An 18,494-nucleotide genomic window follows, 5' to 3' on the forward strand; every position below is an offset into this window, starting at 1 on the left:
TTTAAAAACAACAATTAGAAGACATTGTCATGTATAGGGCGATATACATGATGCTGTCCATCTGGAAGACAGAGGGAATCAAAAACCAAAACCAAGATAGTAGAGCAAGGGAAATAATATATCACAGGCAATAAAGTTTCCAGAGCCTCTGGAATAACAGTCAGTCCTTCCCTTTCAAAAAACCCCACTCAAAGGCAGATGACTTGCCTTCTAATAAATAAAACTCTACCTGAATGTGGAGTGGATCTTGGCACACTAATGATCCAGGAAAAGTTTTTCTAGCAAAGGGCAAATGATGAAATCCCTTCTGTTCAGATGTTGAGCCAGAGGAGGTAGGGTGAGTAATGCTTGACCTGATTGTTCAGTGCTGTGCACAGATTTTATAGTAGGGTAAAAGGGGAGCAATAGAAGAAAAGAGAACTATGAAAGATGGGTTGCCGGCAGGTTTGCCTTCCCAATTCCAGATGTAGCCATTACCTACTGGTGCATTTATTCTCTGAGCACACTGACTGTGGAACACTCCATCTGTATCCTTTCCACCTCACCTATTGCTTGATTGTGCTCCTATAACAATGGGTAAATCTCAAGCACTTCAGAGGCTGAAGTTGGATACACACCCAAAAACTTGGATCTTTAGCTAAATTATCTGAAAAACCTCTTGCGTGTGTATATATAGATCGGGCTGCAGATCTCATGAGAACTAGTTCCAATATTTCCTGGGTTTGGTTGGGCTGGAATTTAATGATTTCTGGTGTCTCCTGCTTTTGGTCAGGTAGGAAAAAAAAAAAAAAACAACAAGTGGCCTATCGTATTATGGCTCTTCTACTTCCAGAAGTATCATGATCTTGCTTTGGACCCTCTTCATCTCCATGGAAGAAGAGCATTTTGAGGAGGGATATCAATGAAAAGGTGATGACTACCTGGCAGATGTGAACAGGATTGCGCTCCCAGGTTATGAGGAAGCACAAAAGTAGACATACAGGCCAAAATAAGAGAAGGATGCAAAGTGATAAAGGAGCCTTGGCAAGTTACCCTTGGAGGCTTGCAGATCTTGGAAGCACAGCACAGTTTCCATCCCCCCAGCTTTAAGGATGGATGCATTGGCACTGTTTATGCAGTACCTATTCAATGGCTACTCATAGGATTTCCAATTCCAGGGCTGTCCAGCCAGCACCATTCAAGTATAGTGAATTTACTAAGTTTCTTTTTAAAATATTGAAGGATAAAGTTATATCATGGGCTAAGGTGAGCCATAATACCACAAAAACACACCATGATCTTTAGCCCAGAATGTGATTTGAATTAACACAATGGTTCAAAGAGCCTTTTGGTTGGCCCATATTTTCTTGGACAAGTAAGAGGCTAAGGTCTAGTAAGGCTCCATTTAAGTCCTCACCTAGTTGAAAGAACATTCTAGTTATGCCATCGGGTGAAGGGGGAGGGGGAAAAAAAACCACCGCCATTTGCTTTGTTTTCCCATGTGTCTCTTTACCCTGCTGGTAACAGAAAAATAAAATGCCTTAATGTGTTACATGTGCATGCTCTATTTTGCTGATTGGCTATTTGCTTTCAGCATTATTTATCCATGTCGTTTTTAAATTAAGATTTTATGCAGAGCTCTCTCAAGATTATGGTAATTTAATTTGGAAAATTGCTCTAAGTGAATGGAAAAAATATAACCCCCCCACCCTCTTCATTTTTCAGATGACGACCAGCCTTGTCATTTGAAAGTCTAAATGAACAGACCCCACTGCATGTCTTTATTATGCTTTGCAGCTATCTCGGCCAATTCTCTGTTACTTGTGCACACTGTATAACAGAAAATAAATCCTAACCTGAGGTCCCCAGCCGTGGCATGGATACAGTATTGCTGTGTGGTTCTCCTGTGGACCCTGGTCAAGGCATACATCTTTCGCTTTGTTGTTACGAAGCTGTAGAAACAAACATTGCATATTTACGTGTCTGTCCCTTACGGGAGGGAAGAATGTAACCCATGATCACAGTGAAGTCCCCGGCCTTTAGTGTTATGGAAAAGAGAAGATGCTTTACCACATCATACGCAATAGGTTTCTGTACTGCATACACAATAGTTTTAATAATGACTTGCATTTATACAATAGCCACCACTAAAAACCTATTGTTTACTGACAATTGCAATGATTTCAGTTGCCTCTGTATTTAGGATATTAGACATGTGTGGTGGTGATGTTTTCAAGTCATCCACTGTATGGTTTGGGGGGGGGGGGTCAATGCAGCACTCCTTATTCCTTAGCCTGAAGTGCTCTAGAAGCCCTGAAATAAAATTCAGAGTGTCTTATGTGGGTGCAATGATGGAGTGTGTGGGAAAGAGGGCACCAGGAACCCTTTTCATGCTACCATGGGAGAGCAGGATGGGACACAGGCCTAGCGACTAGGCAAAAGTCCCAACCCATTTGCTCAGGGACCCAGAGGACGCCGTCAGCCATTTCGGAGACATGCTCAGAGCTCTCAGCTCTTGTGCCCATGTTGCAGTTGGCAGCAAGCACTGGCAACACCCCTTTTCAGAAGAGTAATGGAGAGCATAGGGATCAATGCAGTGCTTCTTGTGGGCAAGACTGCAGAGTGTTTATAGCTTTTAAATCATAATGCTGATCCAAGCTGTGGCTGCAAGTGAAACTGGCGCAGTGTTGACCTTAGTCAGGCATTTTTAAGGAACTTAGGAGAAGGAGGGTAACTGAGGGATGGGAAATACTACTGGCCTGGGAAAAATTGAGGCAACTGAAAAGATCTTTTAGGCTCAAGGAGAAGCTTGCGCATACTAATACAGACATGGTGTAACATTTATACTGTAAAGTGAATGAAATGTTGAGAGAGGAGTCAAGCAATGAGATTTGCTAATGTGTACAGTCATTTGTTCTCCAGAATCTCCCCATAGACACCAACTGAAGTTATATCACATATTAAAAATTCCTGTCTCTATTTTCAGCTTAAAAGACATCAATAACCTTGGTGTGGGACATGTTCTTGGGATCCATGGGCTGTTTCAGCAACTCCGCCAGGGCCGTCATTATTCCATGGGAAATGTATTGCAATGGATCATTACTACTTAATTTCTGTGAATAGCTGTTTTTATAATTCTCTTGTGGTCCCAATGCCAGTCAATACTGAATTCAGTCTTTTTACATGGCACAATGGTATGGCTTTGGGGCAAAGGATTACACCCTATAGAGCACATATGTCCAGGCCCCTGCAAACTGGCAAAAGTTAGGTCAAGTGTAAATTAAGAAATTTCTACAATAGGACAGCACATTCCATACACACACATATTATATATATTATAAACACACACACACACACACACACACACTCACAGGCTTATCCAATGGAGTTAGCAGGCACCATACACAATATTGTGGGAACTATTTAAATGTTTGGGTATATATGGGACCCCAAAATCGGGAATGAACCTAAAGCTCAAAACATTATAGGGAACGGTGAACAAATTCTAAAATGCAGCTATTCAGGATCATCATGAAAGGTGTTTCTGATTATATACACATTGGCATGCTCATGTGTCATTCCTTTATACAGTATGATACTTATCAATCTGTGTTAAGAGCATGCTTTGTCTTAATTACCTCCCCATAGGCAATAGTATTATTGTATCTCCTCATTTCTGGGTAAACATGGTCCAGGTACCACTGGAAATTCTTACACTTTAAGCTTTTTCTTAATGCTTTTCTCTCCGAGACATCCCCAATGTCAATGCCTGGATTCTGAAAAAGAAAAAAAAGACAAACTCGGCACCTTAAGTAAGAGTTTATTCTTGCCATGTTATTTAACAAAGGGATTGGGTTTCCTTGAATTCTCATATGGTTGCCGAACAGCTTGAAGATTTCCAAAAGCCGCTCTACATACAGGTGGACTATGCTATTTTCAAAACCCACACACACCCATTTCTTAAAAACGAAACAAAAACCCACAAAACACACTTTGTCCAAGAAGGTCAATAGAAAGGCAAGTATCTCATAGCCACAACAAACAGGAAGAAATAGTACTCAGATTGATGTGAAGTGGGCAGGAATTCAGAGACAACAAGTAAGATTTAGGAAGCTGGAAGAACTGACTTTTGAGGAAAGATTAAGAAACCATTAGTCAGTGGGCTTTGGATCAGTCCCTAAAGCCAGAGAATTTCCTGAAGGGATCAGTGCCCAAAATGTTCAGAAGAGCTCAGTTTCTATTTAGGCACCAAAGTAAGAGTCCGTCTGGCCATAGGTTATTAGACGGGGAGGGACTGAGTGCTGAGCTCTTGTGAAAATCTGGCCCCAGTTGTGGGTACTGTACACTTAAAAATCTGTCCCTCCTAAAAGAACGAAATTCGTGAAACTTCGCTAAGAGATGGCTGAGGAGTGAGCATGTTTAGGAAGGTGTAAAAGAAAAAAAAAAGACTTAGGGCATCATGGGAGAATATAACCAAGAGTAATAGAATAAAATTATGGAGACAATTAAGTTTAGGCTGAACCTCAGGAAAACCTCCAGACAATTTCAAGTATGATTCAACTTCGATGACAGGTAAGACTGGGTATAAAATCTGGATGAAGTGAGCTGGGATGATGTGCTAAGGAAGCCCACAAACCAAGTCAGACTGAAATATTCAGTGCATGGTGTTTTACACTGAGCAAACATGTTCTATATATTATATAAAAACAAAAAGGAGTCAATACATGTTTGCACTGAAGAGGTTTTATAATGGATATGAACAAGTGTACTTTAAAATTAAACCCTCACAGGGTGACTAATAATGCCCATAGAAAATTCCGGAACCATTTGAAAAAGACTCAGCTGCTCTTTTAAGACCATTACTAGGGAGATTCCCGCTGCTCCTTAAGCATAGAACTCTACTGCCCTCAAAGCTTGGGATCTAATTTTCTACTCTCTGTGGTAAGCTCAAAAAAAAACAAACAAACAAACAAACAAAAAAACAACTCATCCCAAGAGCAAGCCCCCCAAAGAAACTTTTATTCACTTGCCTCTTACACAGAAAGGTCTAAGGCTTGGGTCTGAGCCCACTCAACTTGCTTACAACCCTATCCCAAGTTAGCCAGGAATGATTGCAGATACAGCCTAAAAAAAGCCAGAAAGCAGTCAGAAGTCAGACTCCTGCCAACTCTCTTTCTTCATCACATGCACTTGGAGTACCCACAACACTCAGATCTTTTAGCCCCAGCTCATGTGTTTCACAACAGCATATTAATTAGGGACCATCTGCAGTCCCCAGCATGTCAAATCAGGAAGCCCTTTCAGAAGGTTAGTACCTAATCAACCGCACCGAAGTACCCTTTGTTCTCTGACAAAGAACAAAGGCTACGTTACTGCGTGGCCAAATGCCAGTAAATCTCCACAGACATAACCTTTCTTCAGACTACAATGGCAGCACGCTCAAAACGCTCATCCCTCAAGGATGGTGTTTTCTTACAAGCAGGCTCTACTGTAACAGGACGACAGGCTGCTGTACTAAATGGAATTCATCTTTGTTTGGATGTGCTCTATAAAGCCTAAACATATATTTGGCAATCCCTCTGCAGGCAGAAGCTCCTATTCAAGTCAAAAGGAGTTTTGCCTGGATATGGACATCCAGAGTGGCTCCTTGAAACTAAAATTTAATAAGGGCCTAGGTAAACAACTCTGTTCACTAGTGACACAGCCACTCAAGTCAATAGTCTTCTTCTGTACTTCTATGGGGAGTTGGATCAGGCCCTATCTAATGTTCACGCACAACTGCTATTGGAGGCATGAAGTAATACAAGCCGAGGCCCCAATCCTGTAAACTGGCCCATACAGGCAGACACTTATGTTCAAGCATTTATGTGGAGTAAACGTAGCCATACAATCACAATGTATTGTACTATTTACAGCAGCTACACAAACACATATCTGTTGGAATTGGAGCCCATTTCATGAATAGCTGTTCCATTGTCTTGGATGTTTGTGTATCTAATGCATCTGTAAACATGGTTTATAAATGCTATTTGTCTCTAAACTAAGGTCTTCAGGGCAGAGACCCTGCTTAGCCTATGTTTGTAAAGCACTGTGTTGAAGGCTGGGAACTTGGAATAGAAATTGTTTTCCCAACAATTTTTGTGGAATACACTCAACAGAATGAGCTTGGGCTACAAGTTGGAGAATTTACAATGACGTTGCTATTATGGAAGCGATGGTTCCTGTTACTATGGGTCTGTGTCGCAAGGCATGCAACGTACATTCACCACATGAAACAGTGTGTTAAAAAGACATTTACTGAGTGTGCAGAAAGATTTGATTGTTTTCTGTCTTTCTGTGGGATTAAAGACTAAATTTGCTGGGTAATGTCAGTGATATAAATACACAGTAAATATGAATTGAAGCATGAGGCAAATACATTGTGTGTTTAAACCAAACCCTCAGCTGGTGTTAATCGGCATAGCTCCACGGACTTCTATGTCCTCCAGTAATATCCTCCATCAAAGTCAACGGAGCTATGCTTATTTGCACCATCAGTATCATGATGCAAAAGACAGCTATGTACTGTTTATTTAAGATGTTAAAAAAATAAGAGGTAAGAGTACATGAATTGAGGAAAAGCTGTACCTCCAGTGGCAAGTTCCATGCAATGTAAACGTGAGACTTGTAATCGTCCATCCACACTTCGGCCACTCGCAAAGCATTCCGCTTGGTGTAGAAACCAATGTTATTGTTGTAGGGCTTCTTCTTGCGTTCAATGTGAGCAACTCTGGAGCACGGCAGGACTTCCATGCTGCCACCACACAGCCACACCTGAAACAGAGCAGAATGAGATGTGCAGCCAGTCAGTTGACGAAGGACTGAGTTTTCAGATCAGAATCCAGCACATTAATCTCTGCTGCTCTCAGGGTACAATCATCCAAAAATGGAGGAGGAGGAGGAGAAAGAAGGGCTGTTCCCTCCCCCCTCCCCCCAAATGAACTACCACAGTCCGTTGACCACCATGTGGATGACAGCATAGTCTGATAAAGGCTCTGTAATACCTGAGAGCCCAATCCTGCAAATACTGTCAGTGTAGTGCTCACTACTGTAAATCCCAATTAGACTACTCATCGTAGCAAGCACTCTGTAGGGAGAAATCAGGGCCCTATTTAAAACAATGGTAAAACTTCCACTTAAGGTGACCAGACAGCAAGTATAAAAAATCGGGACAGGGGGTCCGGGGTAATAGGTGCCTATATAAGAAAAAGCTTCCAAAATCGGGACTGTCCTTATAAAATTGGGACATCTGATCACACTACTTCCACTGGACTTCAATGGGGCCAAGATTTCGCCCTATGTTTGGTAAGTGTCTGCAGGATTGGGCCCTTAGTTTATATGGCTGTTACTCTTGACTAATAGAGTGCACACACCACTTCTTTTATTCAAGTCATAGTGGTGTCTGCGACGTATCAGCATTATTGATGCCGACAATGGCACCAGAGGTCTGGAAAGGGCCCGATCCAAGCTCACTGACTTCAACTGGAGACTTTCCATTGATTTGGATCAGGCCTTGAATTCAATTCTTGGCCATGTCCAATCCTGGAAATCTGTTGGGAAGGAAGCAAGCCCTAAGCCTTTTCCATAGCTGTAAGTGCCTAGGGCACTCTGGGTGACCAATGGAATATCGGCAATGTTTGACTCTACAAGAAAGGTAACGCAGTGAAACGGATTGTAGGGACAGATTTCTCTAGGAAACATTTGCTCATGCTTCCCCGCTGGCGCCCCCCCACCTCCATGGTTTAAATGTCTTTAAATCGCAGATTATATTTTATTACAATAATTTCAAGTCTTCATTCTCTCATACAGAAATGGACTGAGGCATACAACCAACAATATATTCTTTCCAGAAACCTTTATGTAAAGTCTTAGCATACCTGTACTCTACAATCCCTGGTTTTTAATCCATCTTAAATTGATAAAGGATCATATCCAGGGCTCTAGGCACTGGACAGGTATGACACAAACGCATGCCAGGTATGCCTCATGATCACAGTTGAGCCTATTTTGTGGTGTTATTCATTAATGTTTTGCATAATTATTATAGCACAGTATCTGAGATTATTTCCGGGCCCACCACTTTTTATTTCATTTGTGTGCTCCAATTTACGTTGGCCTCATTCCGTATGGTATCACATTCTGATCTCAGTTACCCTGAAGTAAATCGAGATTAATTGCATTGGCCCAACAGGCGCACAATTCTAGGAGACACACAAAAAGAGCATCCATATGTACCCATTCAGAACCCTATGGCTACAGAGGTGACCCTTAAGAGCTCACCACTTGTATCTAAGAGATACTAAGGTAAGCTTCTCTAGGAATTATTCCCTTGCACTTCCCTATGTTAATAATGACAAAACTGAAAATATTTAGTTATCCAAGGCAATTAGCCAGTTTTTATGAACTTCCACCATTTATTCAAATGGATAGGTTCAAACGCCTGTTTTCATGCACAAATGCGGAACGACAACGAGCGAGAGTGCATCTTCCAGGAACACATTGGAGCTAATGCTGTACCTTCCTTGCTCTCAACAGCACATATACCCTGGGTATTATTTGTATTCCAGGAGTTCCTAGGATCCCAAATCATGTATCAGGATCCCACTGTGCTAGGTGCTGCACAAAACAACACAGCAAACCTACCCTGATTCTGAGGTTTGCCCTTGACTTCTAACACCACCAAAACAAAGATAGAATTCAGAACTGTGTCACTTTTCATGCATCTGAGCAACCCTAAGAGCATATTTTATTTTAGAACCACCACATTTCAGTGTTTCCAAAATGAATTATGGGATTTCAGTTCCAAGACAAATTTTCAGATTTTGGCTTTTCATCCTGATTGAGGACAGAGAATTTTCATGTGGTCAGAATTATTGTCACAGAACTAAAATTCTTTTCCCCAACACTACTAGTTAGCAGGCTTGGGACGCGACTATTATGGTCTTGTGTTTTACTCACAATCACAATCTTTTCATATGAAACAAAAAGTTTATGTTTCAGGAATAAATGTACAAAGAATCTCTGGACAAATGTATATGGTAGTAAACTAAAGGATAATGTCTCAGGTATCATTTGAAGGGCACTGATATGTGTATACATACACAAGTCTGTTGCAGTAAGATCAATAAAATGCAATTATGATAGGAATGACCATGCTCTACCCTCAAATAGATCAAGCTGTCATAATAAAATAAATAAAAATGGAAACATCTCTACCAAGTATTTCCTACCTGGTGAGAACTGTAGCAGAGAGAAATAATTCCAATGTGATTTAAAACCAAAATTTGTTTAACTACTTGTATTTTTATAGAACTTTTCATCCTAGGAACATTCATATCAAACTCCTGTGAAGTAGGCAAATATTATTCATCTTCCCATCTGTACAATGAGGACAAGGCACAGAGCGGCTGTCACTTGTACTTGCTCACACAAAACCAGATTGGGTTTCCCTTACTGACACTGGTGGGCAGTGAAGTGGCTGCACTGAAGTGGCCCAGAGGGACTAGGCAGAGAATAGAATCCAAGAGTCTTGGCTTCCCTTCTTGTACACTGAGCATTAGATATACTTCTTTCAGTAAGTTCAAATTGATCTATTATACGCATATCTATACCCTGTTTAAATAGGACTAACAGTAACTTACTTTGAATGCTGAGTTTCCATATAGGTGTTATTAGGAAGACGTCCAGATATTGTTCTCTTTGCTCCAATAAGAAAAGAAGTACAGGACTAACCTTCCAATTAAGCCATCTTCCCAATGAGCCGAAGAGCCACTTAAAGTGACTTAATGTGGGTCTTAAAGTGACGCAAGTGCTTGAAATGCCATAAGCCTTTAACACACATTAGTACTTAGAGCTACCTATATGTTACAATGTCTTAATCTGCCTTAAGTCTTCAGACAGCTTTGCACATGTAATTGAGAAGTTCATTGGGAAGGGCTGTGTTTCATTTATTCCTGTTGAGTGTCTCTCAATTAAGCTTTAAAAAAAAAAAAATAACTGGTTGCCTGGGAACCATCCCCATTAAGTGGCTTTCCCAATTAAGTGTATAGAAATCTAGATGATCGCAAAAAACCTGTGCAACCATGCGGCATTGTTTGCTACAATAGCTCATATTAACTAGTTAATATGTTCCACACAGTTAACTGACTGTATGCAGGATTTTTCCATTACTCAGGGGATCAAACATTAGCTGTGAAAGGGAGAACATAAAATAAATCGCAACACTTAGATCAATGAGGAAAAAAATCCACTTTTAAATTAAGTCATGTTTGGCCTATTTAACTTGGCACTGTCCTTTATACATATAGTTACAAAAGGAGCATATTATTTTTTTAAAATATGCATGCTTAGGATAGAATGCATGTTTCAAAAGTTTACTGTGGTATATTTCCTGGTGGGAAAAAGAATCATGAAAGTCTTCATTATTTTTCAGCATAAGACAATATGTAACAGCTATTAGCCAGCCATTCATCCATCCAGAAAGATGTAAAACTGGATGCATCTCCCTCCAGTAATTGATAATGGTGACTGTGTAACCTCTTCTCTATCCAGCATAGAAATACAGGTCATGGGGATACCAGAATACATAAATAATTTTTTTGAACTAAGCTCTATGGAGCGAATCTCAGAGAAACAAATAAAAAAAATAAATCTTTCACCCACAGACTTTTGAAATACACAACAAAAGAGCGGTAGGTGATGCGTTTCCAATTATCTCCCAAACAAATTTATTGCCTTAGGAATTAATGAGAAAAGAATATATAATGATTTGTCTTGTGTAGTGAAATTTACTAGTGATGTTGAAATGAGATCAGTTATCTCTTTTCTAGACATTTTTGGCATATACAGGAAGGTGGGAAAAATGGTAAATACATGATGAACCAAGTTTGACAATTTTACTACACTACGGGGGCCATTTAACTTTCCCTTCCAATCACCCTTTTCAAGCAGGGAAAGTTCACTGGTATGGTAATAAATTCATGAGCTTTTTGGCATCTCAGTTTCCTTGAGGATACAGGGAGGCCATTGTGGGGAGCTAAAGTAGAAAGGAGAACTGATTCTGGACACAGCAATATGGAGTTAGGATCTCCAGATGCATAGATGCCACCTTTTCATCAAGTAACCCATCTTACTCTGCAGGCCTGGGTGCCAGAAATCAGGGGCTTGCTTCAACTCCCACTGGTTTTAAAAGGTGTTGGATCAAGCCTCAGGAGAAAAGTATGTGTTATCCTGAGCACACAGGCTGTCGAGGGGGAAAAAAGAAAGAAAGAAAAACATATTGCCAGCAGCATGAGTAGGGAGGCACCAGCAGAGAAAACAGCTTGGGAGAAGAAGCCTCCAGCCATGAAAGAATCACTCAATGGGAAATGTCGGGCAGGTCCTTTCCACAGTTAAATACTTGCACTGTAGGTGCACTTGCACAATTGGTTGTGATGGTTTTTTTTTTTTTTTGGTGCTATCCCAGACCTCAGCGTTTTTCAATGGAATTCATCCTGACGAGCAGATAGTGTGCATCTGGGAAGACGCCATGCATTCATTTCAAGTTTGCATTTGCAAAATAGGAGAGGCATTTTTACATGGCTTCCCTCTCCAGGAAGAGCAATTTGCATTTATTCCTCTCAAATGACAGCTAGGAATCAATCATTCACTGTGCTTGTGACTATCCTGAAAAATAAAAAGATACTGACATGAGTGGAAGGTATATGCCCTCAGGGCTGAGATGGGACCAGGAGATGAAGCACTCTGTCGCCTGTCAGAGAAAAAGGCTATGTGCTCTATGATTGCCACCTGCTAAGATTATTGCACGCACTTTAATAGAAAGAGAATGGCTGATTACTTTAGGAAATGCAATATACAAATGGTGTGTGAGCGAGAGAGACCCAGGAGATGCCAGGTTAACTAGATCAGCTCATCTCTACAGCCACAGAAATATTGTTCACAGTGTTAAGTAGTTAAGAACAATTTCCTTTCCTGTTCCCTTTGCCCTCAAAGAAGTGCCATAACCATCCATTTGCTTTGCTACTGTCGGACGGCAGCAGCATTCACCCTAAAAGGAATGTTCTTTAAACAAAATGACCCTTCACAATCAGTCTAACGTCAAAGCAACTTCTCAAGCAAAAAGCATAATCCAGGTCTAGTGATCAGGGTTGATGCTGCCCTCATGAAGTAGGTAAAACTCCAAGTTCAGGGGGAGCATCTCCCTGCATAAGCATACGGGTCTGTACACCTTTTCAGTACTCTCTGATACCTCTTGTGAGAACTCCCTGGACTGGGACTCTAATCCCTGTTCTGCCACTGATTCACCCTGTCTGAATCTCTGCCTCTAGACATTAATTTTCTCATCTGTAAAATGGGGCCAATAATATGTGTTTGATTTACTAGCTAAGCTCATCCTTTGCAATCCAGGAAGGAAGGTGCACTGTAAGTGCAAAAGATTCTTACTGTTACAAATGTGGCCTATGAAGCAGACAGAAAGGTTTGTTTTGCTCATATTACTGAAGTGATTTTTATACTCCAATACACAACTTGTGTGGTATGTAGGTCAATTGAGCCCTAATCCTGTTTTACTACTCCTCTGCATCAAGTTAAGCACATGCTTAAGTACTTTGTCGGATTGGGCTGAAGCATAAATGGCTACGTAACGGGGTCAGCACCTGCCTCTTGTGAGCGCTCCCTTCCCTGGCCAATAATGCCTGCAATCACAGTTCTTTTGAGCAGGTCTTCAACGACTCAGCCCTCTGTCTGAGCTGCATTCACTGCCCCCCCCCTTCCAGGGTATACAGTCTCAGGTTTTTTCCCCAACCCTGGTATGGGGCCATAGCTCTAAGGTTTCTTCCCAGACGCCCTGCCTTCAACAACCCAACCCAGGCTCATCTCTGTACCTGCAGCTGGTGTCCTTTCAGCAGTGCCCTCTGGGCTCAATCTGCAACCAGACCAGCTCAGCTGGGCCCCATCTCGGTGCCCTTGCCTGGTCAGGCCAGGTTGTAGGCTCAAACTGCCCACAATGACCTGTCCACAATCCTGCTGCTCAGCCAACCAGGCACCTGGTCTTCTTGAAGCTCCAGACAGAAACTGAACTCTCTGCTCTGCTGCTTGCCTTTTATATGGCCTTCTGACCCCTGATTGGTCACTCCAGCTGCCCCTCCAATTGGTTGCTTCTCTGCAGTCTCGCTAGGTTGCCTGGAGGACTTCTCCTCTATTCTATTCTGGGGTGGGGTGATGCAGGGCCAGGAGGCCTCCAGCAGGGGGCCTCCAGACCGAGTTCACTCCATCACAGGTAAGATGAAAAGGCGAGTGGTTTTGATTCTCTCAAACAATGATTTTATGGCAGAGGGAAGGGATATTTCCACAGCACTATCAAAAAAGTTAGGAAGTGAACTAATTAAAAAAGAGAGTCTAGCTTATAGAAAGTAATCTCCCAAGCAATTCACAAGGAAACAATACTAGTTCAATCATGATATTCACTGAAAGGGAAACATGGGTGATTTGTACAGTTAATAGTTTTACCCTTAAAGAAAAGGACAATAGTCTAATTTTAAAAAAATCAGATACGTGCCAAAGACAGCCCCAGATAAATTATCATTCGTAAACTACTAGCCATTTTTCCTACAGAGAAGACATTTGCATAGTTATCTTTACTGCCAAACCACTGTTGGATCACACTTCACTGTCACCCTTATATAATGCTGCAGTTCCTTTTGATTTAGCAATATTATAACAATAAAAAGGAGATAAATGCAATACTATATACAGAGTACAGAATTATAGGCAGAGCTGGTAATAACACATTTAGTTAAGGTTGCCTGACACTTTCCAGTATAAGACCCTGTTTTCAATTGCTTATTACTTTGCCAAACCATAACATTCAGGCTGAAATATATACTAGAGCAACTAAACCCCGCTATAGTTCACATAAGCAGATGTTATATGCAACATCTAATCAGTCTTCTTTAAAAAAAAAAAAAACTTTTGACAAAAAAGGGAAAGTGGGGTGGGACCCTCCTAACTTTTATTCAGCAGCCTCCAGACTTTTTCAGCTCACCACGCTGAAAGACTGACAGGAGGCAATGGGCCACAACTTGATTCACTTAAACTATCTGGGGGGTACATGACAAGTTGTACAGTGCAAGTCATCATCCTTTCCTTAATCATTTACTAGTCATCCCCAACTAGGTCCCAGCTATTCCGCTCACTGCAGAAGGTGAAAGGGGCCTATAAAAGGAGGGGAATAGACTTCCCACTGTTCCAGACATACCATCCCCAAGCCCTTCTTCTCCGCTCCCTTGAAGGGGACTCAGGAAAAGGGGGGGGGGGAATCAGCTCCCCACTGTACAAGTTGTAGGAGCCCTAAAAATGCTTGTTCAGCTCCCCTAAGGGATGCTTTCCTTCACAGCCTTTTCCGATCTATTTCATCAGATAACCACATCCCTTCCATACCAAGTACCCACACTAGACATCCACCACACATTTAACATACTAAGTTGTGACATCCTACTCCACCTCACTGAGAGCCAGACCTGCTGTTGGGAGACAAAAAACACCCCATCCCTGCCGATATGGTGATGAGGGGAAAACTCGTTCCCAGCTCCCCCAAGGAAAATGGCAACTAGCATAATGCCCACAGCAGGTCAAAAGGGAGCCTGGTTTCAACACCAGGCAGACAAATCAAAAGTCACTTCTAACTAGCCAAGGAATTGTCTACAGAAATGGAAATCAACGTAACTTTTGGAATGCTGGATTTGGAAACAAGAAACTGGGGGAATTTCCCAGAGATAAATAGGGGACAATACCGGGGGTTGGGGGAAGGCGGGGGGGGGAGGGGGAGGAAGGGAGGAGAAGAGAATGGGACAAAAAACACTCCTTATGAAAACATTGATGGAGCTTCACCCTGATCAGCTAATGAACTTTAACACCTGGACTTGATAATGAGCTGAGTGAAATCTTTTTTGGCAAATAGATATTTTCCAAAAAAATGCATTTTGGGTCTCTCTGAAATTATTTGCAAATTCAGGCTGAATTTCACAAATAGCTTCAATTGATTTTTTTTTTTTTAAGTGAAAACATTTTATTTTGACTGGACTTAGAAATGGCATTTCATTTTTTAATTTGGCCAATATTTAAAATAACCTCTTGAATCAAAATGGAAAAAAAAATGAAGGAAGTTTCTTCTTTTCAAGTCAACTGAAATGTTTTGTTTGATTCTAAATGAACTTTTGAGTTTTTCAATTCAATGAAAATTTTTGGAAACATTGGTTCCGATTTGAACTAAATTTTATTTTATTTTATTTAAAAAACAAAAGACAAAACAAAAAGCCAACCTTTTGGTTTGGCTCCTGAACCAAAAAATAAAAATAAAAAATCCATTACATACTCTAGTTCTGGTTGTTAAGCAGAGGGGAAGTGGAGGTGGATGGGGGAGAGAAATGCTTTCTGTATTTAACAGTGGCAGGGTCAGAAGATGACTTCCTTTCTAGAGATGTAGATTTTCTTCTCTTGGCTGTAATTAAGCTAAGGAAAGCCTGCCTCACTAGGCTTTAGTCAAATAAACAGATATGTAAGCCATTTCTTTTAATCAGATTTTCTCTGTTTTTAAAACAAATCCTGTTTTTTAAGAAGGGTGCTAGTGGGTTGGTATTGTGTGCAGATCTCCCTGAAAGATGCAAAGCCCTTCAACCTCCAAGGAAAAGTAGAGAAGGCAAAAGGTGGGGTGTAAGGCCTGAGCCTCTTTGTCTATTCCTAGTCAAACAGGTGTCCCTCGCCAAGTGAGATGTGTTGCAAAGGCTATGCCAGGCACATGCTCCAGGTGAAGTGTAAGGCCCAAAACAGAGACATGAGTTATTTGACAGGGATTATTAAGTTTTATTTAATGGTCCTGAAAGGTCCCAGATTGAAAACCTGGATGACAAAGGGCTTTTGTTTATCTATAAAAAGTACAGGATGGGCAATTGTAGTGTCAGATTCTGCCAACTCATGCCAAACCAATATGCCTCAAATCCTCACTTGAAGGGGCCATTTATAGGGCTGGCAGGGGGAAAAAGGAAAATATATTAAATATACTCAAAATAATACATTCTTGTGATGCTTTCCTGCTTCTCTCCCCCCTCCTTAAGCTGCATGATCTATGGGGCTGGATAATTTTATATTATGCATCTCTTCTGGTGCCATGTAAACAACAGTAATGCCCATATAACTCTTGGCCTTACTGACGAGACTACCAAATTAAAGCCATCTGTGGTGGCCATTTGATGTAACCACCTGTCCAGTAGGAACTGGATTGAGACCAGCAACTCACTATACAAAGTCCAGAGTATTTTATCCCTGTAACTGTGAAAGGAATATAATCAGCTTAACATTTGTCATACTGGAGAATATTAGAACAAAACACTTCATGTCTATGCATTGTACAGTTGGTGGAGCTGAAGTAATTATTGCTCTGTGCCACCACTTGTCCAATCAGAATGACACGTACACTTGGTAATTAGGTTTGTATAAAATTAAGAATTAATGTTGCATTTCTCCAACAACCACAAAACAAACCATTTTAAAAAGTGCACCATTGCCAGATAGAATGTGCATTGATTTGACTGTATCAGCAAAAGGTAAAATATTAAAGAATGACCTTTGGCGGAAGTCTATATTTAAAAGACTCCCAATTGCAGATACACTGCACTAGTTGCTATGATGAAGTTCTGTACTCTCAGCTCTGAAGAAACTATAGAAAAAGAATGTACTACTTTTTAACCCTTTTGCGGTTGATACTTATTACACAGTTAAACTACTGGCATCTACAACAACTGCATGATCAGACCAGAATTTTGTCATCTTAACTTTAATGTAGAAGAGGGATAAACTATTAGACTATTTCTAAGCAGGCATCTTGGGGAGGTATCACATTTATCTAACCTGAAGATATAAACTAAATTCAGCCTGAACCTGAATCCCAAATTCTGTCTGAAACCTAAACTACATCAAAACCCCACCTCCTCAGCACATCTCTGGCCTTGTCCACAGAGTGACGTACTGTGCAGCAAGCCAGGGTATGAATGTGCAACGTGCTAGCCTGCTGCATACTAACGCTACGTCCACACTATGAGCCAGTGGTGTGACTCCCAGCTTCAGTACACATACTGCTGTTCAAAGGTCTCATTGAGCTATCGTAAGTACACTATGGACATTTTAGTGTATGGTAGCATGGTCAACATGGCCACTTAGGTTGTGGCACAAGTGCGTACTGTAGATTTACATTCTGGCTTGCTGTGCACTAACTAGTTAGACAAACGCACTAATATATGGCCAAGTTCTACGGTCCTTGAATGAGCAAAGCTATATTTGTGGGCGTAAGTTATTCCTAGGTATTGTAGTATAAAATCGACCATAGATTTGCACAGTACTTAAATTCCCCAACACATTGAGGTCACATGACCAGTCTCATCAGCATAACAAGGACCTTATTATGTTTAACAGTACAATACAAACATTCTAGGCTTATAAAATACAGCGGTGGCTCCAGGCACCAGCGCTCCAAGTGAGGGCGGCAGTCAGGCAGCCTTCGGCGGCTTGCCTGCGGGAGGTCCGCCGGTCCCGTGGATTTGGTGACAATTCAGTGGCAGGAACGCCGAAGCCGCGGGACCGGCAGACCTCCCGCAGGCATGCCGCCGAATCCGCGGGACCGGGGACCTCCTGCAGGTGCGCCGCCGAAGGCAGCCTGCCTGCCGTGCTTGGGGCGGCAAAAAAGCTAGAGCCGCCCCTGATAAAATAGACACGTACTTAAAAAGCCACTGTAAACTATAATCACTATCCCCTATGGAACAAACAGAAATAGCCAAACCCTTTGTGTTATCAGTATAGAAAATACGGTAGTCTCCAGAAATTGATCCTAATCTACTCAGCAATTTTATTGCAGGTCACACACCAAAATAACCTTGATCTTATTTTCCCCATTATTGTATATAGTACATGTATCCAGTCACATAGTGATACAAGTAAAAATGGTGGAAGATGTTCAACAGAATTTTGATCTATTTTTGATGCAAAGAGTCTTCAGAGCAAATTAGCCATAATCTGTTATTTAGGATAGCAGGGCTCAATACTGTGTGTGTGCATGTCATATTAAGTTTTAATCATAAGAGGCAGTTCTGAAACAGAATTATTTATGCAAAGACAGGCACCAAGTGTGATATAGCAGCTCCCGTGTGGACAGTGTGCCCACTTCCTTCAGTCTATTATTATTCCTCTCCACTCCTGCTCATCATTAAAGGGGCTTTTGTTAGCTGTAATTATAGATAGCCTATCCTCCGATCTGAACAGAGAATGCATTGAACGGAAGCTACTGAATGATTTCATAGGCTATCCGTTTTCATGTAAGTAATTCAAATCTATTCTTTCTAATAGAAAATCAAAACAGAAAACTTGCTCAGGTAACTCACCATGAAGAATAGATAATGAAATGAGCATGTACCAGGTACGTATACTTAAGG

At 41.2% G+C, this 18,494-nt stretch overlaps 1 protein-coding gene across 1 annotated transcript in view; it reads right to left on the reverse strand.

The window, feature by feature from the left end:
- The window catches only part of GALNT17 (polypeptide N-acetylgalactosaminyltransferase 17), a 281,383-nt gene that overhangs the window by 12,364 nt on the left and 250,525 nt on the right, over positions 1 to 18,494 (reverse strand). The window contains exons 7-9 of the mRNA XM_054008560.1: positions 6,607 to 6,792; positions 3,618 to 3,755; positions 1,836 to 1,931 (exon numbers count right to left, since the gene is read on the reverse strand). Coding sequence (XP_053864535.1) covers positions 1,836 to 1,931; positions 3,618 to 3,755; positions 6,607 to 6,792 — 420 coding nt within the window. The remainder of the gene's footprint in view (positions 1 to 1,835; positions 1,932 to 3,617; positions 3,756 to 6,606; positions 6,793 to 18,494) is intronic.

The sequence above is a fragment of the Malaclemys terrapin genome, chromosome 18 (assembly GCF_027887155.1).
Source record: "Malaclemys terrapin pileata isolate rMalTer1 chromosome 18, rMalTer1.hap1, whole genome shotgun sequence".
Classification (NCBI taxonomy): domain Eukaryota; kingdom Metazoa; phylum Chordata; order Testudines; family Emydidae; genus Malaclemys; species Malaclemys terrapin.